A 10,389-nucleotide genomic window follows, 5' to 3' on the forward strand; every position below is an offset into this window, starting at 1 on the left:
AGCCGAAGCTCTGCCCGCGAGAAGTTCGATTTTTGTGGAGATCTTCCAGATCTGCGGTGGATTACTACTTCTGCAAGTCGTAGTGCTGTCCGATCATCTTCTGATCAAGTGAGTGTATACTACCTTTCATAAACACGATAATAATACAAGTATGGTTTGAGTGTATTAAGTATATTGTTGTTTATATGTGTGGGTGTGTAGTTGCTTTCTTCTAACACATCAATATGAAGTATTTGTTATGAAATACGTGCTATGTGTTTATATGTTATTTGTCTATTTGAGATGGACATGGAAATTGGAGTTTTATACAGGTGTTAAATGATTTAAACTGTGTAAGTATTTATATCTACAAAATTGTTGGGTAGAACAAGGGTAGATGGGATAGTTGGTGACTATGGAGTTAGCGCCTGCTGTTAGATAAACCTTGGTGACTATGGAGTTAGCGCCTATCGTATAAATCTTGGTGACTACGGAGTTAGCGCCTATCGTATAAATCTTGGTGACTATGGAGTTAGCGCCTATCGTATAAATCTTGGTGACTATGGAGTTAGCGCCTATCGTATAAATCTTGGTGACTATGGAGTTAGAGCCTATCGTATAAATCTTGGTGACTATGGAGTTAGCGCCTATTGTATAAACCTTGGTGACTATGGAGTTAGCGCCTATTGAGTAAACCTTGGTGACGATGTGACTTCGTGCCTGTTAAGTGAACCTTGGTGACTATGGAGTTAGCGTTGCTTGAGTAAACCCCGATGACTATGGAGTTAGCGTCTGATAACTATGGATTTAGTACTCGATAGATAAACTTTGGCAGCAATGGATTTCGTGCCGATTCCTTAGGAATAAGTGAATGAAGGATAGTTGGTTCTTAGGGTGAAACCTTAAGAAGATAATGGGGATGGGTATTTGGGTTGATTGTTTGATAATTGAATATAATAAATGTATTATTGTGGGTTGAAAACCCTATATGCTCACCAGGCTCCCAAGCCTGACCCACTCAGTTTTCTTTTCATTACAGGTAATGACACAAGAATATAAGTCGACGGACTTGACGAGAGATTTTGGATTATAGATCAGTAGTTGAATAACTATTGTAAGGTCTATTTTATATTGTTTATGCTTTTGGTCTGTAACGAACATGACATCCCGAGGTTTTATTATTTAATGAAAATACATTCTTTTCGAGAAATGTTTTGATAAAATGGTTATCATATTTTATTTTGGGAACAAATTCCGCAACCGTTTTCTTTAAACGATCACTCTGATTTATAAAACAAAGCATAAACAAATCGGTCTTTTCTGGCCGTGAAATTGGGGATGTCACACCTTTCAACTTTCATTGGAGAGTGTTTTATAATTAACTTTCCGAGGGAACAAGATGTATATGGTTTTATGCTATTGGATTGAGGGAACTTTTGGTCCTTCAGTGGATGCCCATGTGTATTCTCAATTATCCTTTGCATCATTGTTAATCCTGGGTGGCCCAACCTATCATGTCATAAACTGAATGTCCCAGGATCACAATGTTTTCCTTCTATTACCATATTTGATTCAATCATATGTATATATTTATAATGCAGACCAGAATAAAGTGTTGGTAGTTTTTCAAGAAAATGGCTTTTGTCTATAGTATACATATATTTCTTATTTTCAATGGTCACAGTTTTTGTGTCATATCCTTTGAAATATATGTCATTGAAACTTAATAAGTTTCTATTAGACTTTGGAGAAAATAAGGCATTTTCAATACAAAAGCTTGTACCATCTGGTAATATAAAATGGGCTTTCCCGGTTCCCTCTATCAAGTCTGCAGGACTTGATATTGTATGTATGACTGTTTTTGTTGGTACTAATTTTGAAAAATATTTCTTTGATTTTAGAATAGTATGTGTACTACCACTATCTACTATACAAAGATCTCCAATCTTTTCTTGGTGTTGTGTTCCAGTTGGACTCATATTAAACTTCACATATGAAAGGGATAATAAGTGAATAAACATAATCATAATTATTATTATTAAAAAGAAAGTTCATTTATTGTAGGAAAGACATTACATGAAAAACAAACGAAGGAAAAATAGCTTTACTAGAACAATAATAGAATTTGTTTTTTTAGTTTATGTCTTCCATGTCATTGCAGAAATCAACAACATTTAGCGAAGTGATTTCAACATTATCAATGAGGTTTGCTTCTTTTCCTTTTCCTTTAATGGGCTCTTGATAAAGTTGACAAATATGTGCAGGTGTGCGACAGGTCCTTGACCAATGGCCTGTGCTACCACATCTAAAACATGAACCATCAGATTTTTGTGATGTCCCAGTGTCATGCCTTGCCACTTTGGCCTTATATTGTGTGTGGACATTGTTTCTTTGTGAATGTTGGTAATTATTCCTTTTCTGGCCACGACCACAATTATTACCTTGTCCACGACCATAATTATGGTTCTGATTATGGCTTTGGTTTCGATTAAAATATTCACGACCACGTCCTCGACCACGACCACGTCCTCGTCCACGTGTATTGTTTCGATGACCATCAATATTTGTAGCATTTGTTGCAGGAAGTGATACTGATCCCATTGGACGAGATTCATGGTTTTTCATTAAGAGTTCATTGTTTTGCTCTGCAATGAGCAGGCATGCATTCAGTTCAGAATATCTTGTGAACTTTTGCATCCAATATTGTTGCATCAAGGTAATGTTTGTTGCATGAAATGTGGAGTATGTTTTCTCCAACATATCTTCATCAGCAACTTCTTGTCCACAATACTTGAGTTGTGAACATATTCTGAACAAAGTTGAGTTGTATTCATTTACTTTCTTGAATTCTTGAAACCTTAGTGTTCTCCATTCATCTCTAGCATTTTGAAGTATAACTTCCTTTTGATGATTAAATCTTTCTTTCAAAAGATTCCAGAGAATACTTGGATCAGTAACATCAAGATATTCAAATCTCAGCATTTCATCAATATGCTTACGAAGGAAAACTTGTGCTTTTACTTTCTCTTGTGCCCAAACAATCATTAAATTCATATATAGCATTTGAGATTCCCATGGACTCAAGATGCAGTTTTACATCTATTATCCACGACACATAGTTTTTCCCACTAACTTCAAGTGCTTCAAACTCGAGCTTTGCAATGTTGGACATAATGTAACTACAAATTTTAAACAAAATTAAAATTAAAATAAAAATCCATTTATTTCAATAAATATTACACAAAAAATAAACGGTAAAGCTAACATTGCATACAAGCCTAAAAGTAGATGAAATTTCATATTATCTTCGATGTTAAGGATTGGGATGAAAAGTAGCATGACTATTATAGTCATGATTATCGCAAATGGATGAATCGTCTTGAAGCTTGATTTGTTTGATAGAAGAGAGAAATATTTATTGTGGGTAAAATAAGCAGGGTAAAGTTGTTTATTTATGGTAAAAGAAATATAGTCGTTTTTGCTGTTTATAACCGTTGCATATATATTTCCATTGTGTATATATGTATATGTATTTTATAAATCATTTAATAAGATTTATAACTAATCCATAACTTTGCTTTGTATAATTTTACTAATTAGAAACATTAATAAATAATAGTAAATATTTAAATAAAATTATGAAGAGTATCTAAAACATAAATAAACATTGACATGTATAAATAAATATATTTTAAATGTTAGTATGCATAAAAATTAGAATACATAAAGAAATGTTAGTATAAAAAATAAAAATTATTAGTAGTTCATAATGTCCATAATGCATAATGTTTATTAATTCATTAGTATCATTATTATTTTGATATGATGGAGGTTTTTATAATTAATAGTGTTTTTACTAAGTAATACATACCTTGATTAAGATAGATGTGATTTTCACTTGTTTAATAACCTTGATTAGAGTTTTCGTGTAAGCGTAATTAATGTAACTTTAAACCAAACCAAACTAGTGAACTTTGATAAGAACTTTAATTGAGAAGAAATAATATTTAGAGAGAATATGAAAGTTATATCTCCTATAACTTTTGGTGTATCTCATTCTTTACAATGGAGGGGTATTTATACTACAAAATTTACTAACATATAGTTGTAACTAGTTAAAAATGTTGACAAATTTACCATACACCAATTATTATGTCATCCACCAATTATTTAGAAAACCGCCAATTATTTACAACTATATATATATATATATATATATATATATATATATATATATATATATATACACACACACACACACTAAGCGAGCATGCACATGTTAGGCATGTTAAAATTAATTTGAGATAAATATAATAAATACATTTTTGAAATTGGTTATGTCATTGATATTAATTATATAAATAGTAATTATCACACTAAGTTGATGTATACAATTAATATAATTTTGATTTAATGTTATTTCTAACTATTATTATGAATAATTAATTTCAAAGTTATTTATTTATTAATAAAATTAATTGTAATTATAGATTTAGTATGATTTTTAATTATATGATGAATAATTTTAAAAATACTTATATGATCATATTTAATTTCAATCATGAGTTTTTTATATATTAACCAATTTTTTAATCTAACTTAATTTATATTTTTATGTTATAATTATTTATTATTGTTGTTGTTAAATCCTTTATAACTTTTAAAACCGGTGTTGCAAAAATCGGTCTAGGTGGAAGATTAATCAGGGATTAATCATTAGGTGGTCTTGAACCGACTATGATTAGGGCTAATCGGTCGGCTTAAGCGATGTTGGTCAAAGTCGTAGCTAGATGGTCCTAATTGGTCAAAATTTCAACATTTCAAAATTTTAAAAATTTTAAATAAAATTTTCAAAATTTTAAATATTATACCAAAAAATTTAAAATGTAAAGTTTTACACCAAAAAAATTCAAATTTTCAACTTTTCAAATATACAAGTGTCCAAATTTGTTAATTTTCCTAAGATATATTAGTTTTTGAATAATTTTACTTAATAATTTATGGTTTCCGATTAATCCTCGATTAATTTTCATCTAGCCGATTAATTTTTTAACTATAGTTATTCGTCTAGATAACGTCGATCATTTTTTACTACCTTGATTAAAACATTATATAAGATTTTTATAAATTACTAAAATGTTAATATTAAAATTAGAATAATAGATGATTCAATATATTAATTTAAAAATACGTTAAGGGGTTACAAATTAATATGGTTAGAATAAAGAAAAATGTTGATTTTATAACACACATGTGTATATATATATATATATATATATATATATATATATATATATATATATATATATATATATATATATATATATATATATATATATATAACACATGTGTGTGTATATATATATATATATATATATATATATATATATATATATATATATATATATATATATAACATTTTTTCTTGAATCTCATGCATTTGAAACTCCCATTCATTTTTCCTTTAACCACATTCATTTGAAACTCCCATGACTTTTCAATTTCTTTCTAATAATGATTATAAGTTGGTTAATAAGCTTAAATAAATATAAAACCTTAAGTGTAATCATATATAAACTAAATTTCAATATTAAAAGAATATATTTTTTTTCTACTTATAAAGTTATGTTTTTAACATTTAACATATTATACTTAATTTATTAGGTCTAATATGTTATTGTATGTAAACTATTATCATTTTAAAACTACAACTTTTGAACAATTTGTATAAAATACTTAAATTGTTATTTTAAATACAACCTTACAAGATCAACTTAAATATAAATTTTAGTTCAACTTAAACAGCCTAAAGAATATTTAGTAAATAGTTAAAAATGATAAATTGTAGTGTCTTTCTAATAATGATTATAAGTTGGTTAATAAGGTTAAATAAGTATCAAACAAAGTGTAATCATAATAAATTAAATTTCAATATTAAAATAATATTTTTACTTCTACTTAGAAAGTTTTGTCTTTAACTTTTAACATATTATACTTAATTTATTAGTTTTAATATGTTGTTGTATGTAACCCATTCTCAATTTAAAACTACAACTTTTGAACAGTTTGGACAAAATACTTAAATTGTTAATTTAAATATAACATTACAAAGTCAACTTCAATATAACTTTCAATTCCACTTAAAAACTCAAAGAATTTTTTGTGAATAGTTAAAAATGAAAAAGTGTAGTGCTAAATGCAAAAACTAAATTGTAGTATCAGTTTAACTAAAATATTTCCTAAAGATATTCTTATAATCGTTAAAAGTTTTCAAATAAGTTGCTTAAAATAACTTACAATAACAATAGTTAAAAATAACTTTGTATAAATGATTATACTGTTACCTTTAAAATAAAATAAAATTTGTTTGATGTTTTAAATAATTACAATGATCAAAATTAAAATTTTAAACAAATAAATTTTAAAAAAAAATAATTAACAATAACAACAACTATAAATAACATTAAACTATATATTATATTTAATTTTATTCATGAATAACCCACGGGTAGAAGCCATTCAAAAGATTGAGATTGTGCAGCTTTAATAGATGTATATATTATATAATTCAAATTAATCAATATATTATATCAACTTAGTATATGAATTATTATATCAAATTTAATAACCACATTATTGTTATATTTAAAAAAACATATATTGGTAAATATTTTAGCTATATAGATGCTTCTGCGCAACGCGCAGGCATTCGCCTAGTATATATATAAGGTTATGTTATTGTGTTCTAACTATCTATTGTATGCATGTACGATGGATTCTTGACAATTCATTTTAATTATTTTAAGAAAGTAATTAATGCATATTAAATATTGAAGATAATTAAATCTTCAATATTTAATATTCATTAATTACTTCCTTAAAATAACTAAAATGATTTGTCCAGAATCAATCTTACATGCATAGAATTGATAGTAGAAACATTTGAACCTAACTCTCTCTCTCTCTCTCTCTCTCTTTATATATATATATATATATATATATATATATATATATATATATATATATATATAAGTTTATAACACGTGGGAACCACGGTTACAAAGTTAATTAAACTTTTATAAAAAAAACTCAAAATTATTAATTACTTATTTTAAATAGTTATTAACTAAGAGATCTTTTTTGTTATATAAAATTAAAATTATTGATTTAAATAAATATGTAAAATTATATCACTTTATAATTTGTACTAATTTTATTTTAATTTTTATTCTAATGTTATTAATTTAATATAATTAGAGTAGAAAATTTAAAATTTGAAATGGAGAATCAATAGGTTGACAGGTGGCATGCTCTAATTAGGAGACGTAATAAGATGACACATGACAAAAAAAAGAATAAAATATTCATTAATTAGGAGACATAATATGATAACACATGTTAAAAAGAAACTAAAATTATTCTTTTATAATAATAGGGATATATATATATATATATATATATATATATATATATATATATATATATATATATATATATATAATCATGGTACAAACCAAGTACTTTAACATTAGATTAAAAAAATATCAATAGAGACTAAATATGTAGTTGGATTGTTAGGAGTGATTACAAAATGGTTAGTCCTCTACCAGTTACAACTCTTAGATAAATTTGATACGATGAATAAGATTATATCTTACGGATCTCATCAAACGTATACTTCTTACTTACGATCTATGAAAATGATCAATAATCTAGACATATCAAATTTATATGTGAATTCGAACAAATATTCTCTTTTATATGTATATATAAAATTATTATTTTATAATAATAGCGATATATATATATATATATATATATATATATATATATATATATATATATATATATCATGGTACAAAACAAGTACTTCAACATTAGATTAAAAAAATATCAATGATAGAGACTAAATATGTAGTTGGATTGTTAGGAGTGATTACAAAATGGTTAGTCATCTACCAATTACAACTCTTAGATAAATTTGATACGATGAATAAGATTATATCTTACGGCTCTCATCAAATATATACTTTTTACTTGCGAACTATAAAAATGATCAATAATCTAGACATATCAAATTTATATGTGAATTCGGACAAATATTCTCTTTTATATGTGAATTTAACTAAATTCACTCTATTTGTTAATTTGTTTTACTATTTTAACCCTTTGGCCATACTTAAATGAATTTAAAATGATTCGTATATAAATATTTTTAATTTTTTATTTGAATGATAATGAATGGTTGAAAATTAGGGGCAATAGTCATTTTCATATGAAATCAACATATGTATTGTAGAATATGTTTAGATTCATAACGTGAATCCAAACAAAATTAAATAAATTTTATTATAAACTGTAGATAGTTCAAATTTAAAATGTGAGTTAAACGAGTTGAAAAAAAAAGAGAAATAAAAAAAGAGAAAAAAAAAGTTCGGATTCATATGGTAAATCTCAACAAGATCCAAATTTTGATGAGCTATCAACCAACTTTTGGTATGACTAAAGGATTTCACCACTGATGAATTGGTCAATGATATCAACAATAGGATGTTGATGCTCACAAACCAAAATGAAGGAGCGTTCAAGTTGATAAGATGCTGATGCTCACTAGTTAAAAGAAACCAACATTCATGTTAATAACAATGTAATGTTTAATGTATGTGTATGCGTTGAGTTTGAAAACTTTTACAAACATGCCATAGTATGCATGTTGATTTAAAGAAGAAAATGACATTGATTTACGTTTTTTATTTTGTAAATGCATAATTAAAATGAAAAACTGGTTATATTTATTTACAAATAAATTTTAGTGATGTTAAAAATGTCAAATTTAAGAAAATAACTATATAAAATAATGCAAATAAAAAAAAACATATATAAACTGTAAGTGCTAATTGACAATCAAATTCTTTTAAGTTCCTTTTAATTTTGTATTTTTGAAGGTAAAAATTAGTATAAAAACAATATAACAAATAACAAACTCTTTTGTAGATTTGCCTTTGTTGATTGTTTATGGACGAAAGTTGCTTTTGATAATATGTATAAGGTACTTCTTTAAAATATTAGAGGATGCCAACCTGGTTAATTTTGTTACCACTTTTCAAAGCACCCTTATATTACCCTAATATTAATATTAGAATCATACTAGTTGTAACCCGTATATTATACGGGTTGATTAAAACAAAATGTTAAATAGAAACGATTAAATGAGAAGTTTATTTGAATTCGAAATTTGAAATAAATAAAAATTATGAGAAAAAAAACATGTAAAAAATAAATAAATTAAAATTATTGTTTAGTTATCAGACACGTATACTAAACAGGTTAATTATAACAAAATGTTAAACACAAAGATTTAAACTGTAAATTTATTTGAAATTCAAATTGAAATTTAAAATTTAAAATTTAAAATTAATTTCATTATGATAAGTTTAATTTATGGAAAATGAAATAAATGATAAGTGGAAAATAAATGTATCTCTAAATTATGATAAAATGGCATGTGGCAAATTGAATGAGAGAATGACATGTGGCAAAATCATTCTTATTTATTAGGGTAGATAAAGCACCAAATCTATCCTAGTTTATCCATCCGTAGTAAATTATTATGTTTATTAATATATTAAATATTAATGTTTATCGGCATAAATGGTATCAACGATAATACATCTAGCTTTCTTGCAATCAAACCATTGGAAAGTGGAAACTAACATTTTTTTTGTCAACTTCAACATATTTTATGGTAAATTAAATACGAGGGACGTATTTTTTTTTTTATTATTTTTTTTAAATTTCTCACTATTACGCTATATATGTTTTGAAGATACATGGAATGATCAATGTTACACTTGCAAGAATAATCACTATTAGTGGCGACGCCTATAGCAGCGCCGCTAATGGTGATAAACCACGATCCGTGTCAAACCTTAGTAATAAACCCCAATCATTGATTTGCTCTTAATCCAACAACTCACAATAGACGTCGTACATAGCAACTGCGGTGATGCCTTTTGCAGCGACGACTGTTGCTGCTGATAGTTTTGTCGCCGCTAATACCCATCGCTGCTAAAGGCTTAACAGGATATACAGAGCATGCAACTGATTTTATTTCCTCTTCTGCCATCGTTTTTCTTTGACGACTACACCGACGAATACCAACACAATCCATCAATTATGTCGCCTCTTATTCAAACTCCGTCAATTTTGTTGACAATTCATATCAATTTGGCCGGAAAGAACCTGTTGGCCGGAAGTGGTCGAAATACCGCCACCACTACCCTTCTCCGCCGGATTACACAACCAGGCTCCTTTATAACATATTATTTGCGTATTTATATTATGTGTATGTATATATGTATTTTTATGTTTTTTTGTAAGCATATATGTATAATGTATGTATATGTGTAA

General features: G+C 26.6%; 1 protein-coding gene across 1 annotated transcript; it reads right to left on the reverse strand.

Moving 5' to 3' along the window:
• Positions 1-2,112: 2,112 nt before the first annotated feature.
• Positions 2,113-10,105, reverse strand: LOC145066790 (uncharacterized). The gene is made up of 3 exons (XM_079014060.1): positions 9,957-10,105; positions 3,077-3,158; positions 2,113-3,003 (listed from the first exon to the last, which is right to left on the reverse strand). The coding sequence occupies exons 1-3, from the start codon at positions 10,103-10,105 to the stop codon at positions 2,113-2,115; spliced, it is 1,122 nt and encodes a 373-aa protein (XP_078870186.1).
• Positions 10,106-10,389: the final 284 nt, after the last annotated feature.

Source organism: Lactuca serriola, chromosome 8, assembly GCF_051521515.1.
Source record: "Lactuca serriola cultivar US96UC23 chromosome 8, Lser_US96UC23_V15, whole genome shotgun sequence".
NCBI classification, from domain to species: domain Eukaryota; kingdom Viridiplantae; phylum Streptophyta; class Magnoliopsida; order Asterales; family Asteraceae; genus Lactuca; species Lactuca serriola.

What these genes read in the sequence shown, in the direction of transcription:
- LOC145066790 (XM_079014060.1), bottom strand. Translation starts at nt 10,105, where the DNA reads ATGGCAGAAGAGGAAATAAAATCAGTTGCATGCTCTGTATATCCTGTT. An exon ending in TGCTATGTACGACGTCTATT is followed by an intron (nt 3,159 to 9,956) that starts GTGAGTTGTTGG and finishes TAAAATTTGTAG; the next exon opens with TTACATTATGTCCAACATTG. An exon ending in ATGTGTCGTGGATAATAGAT is followed by an intron (nt 3,004 to 3,076) that starts GTAAAACTGCAT and finishes TGGGCACAAGAG; the next exon opens with AAAGTAAAAGCACAAGTTTT.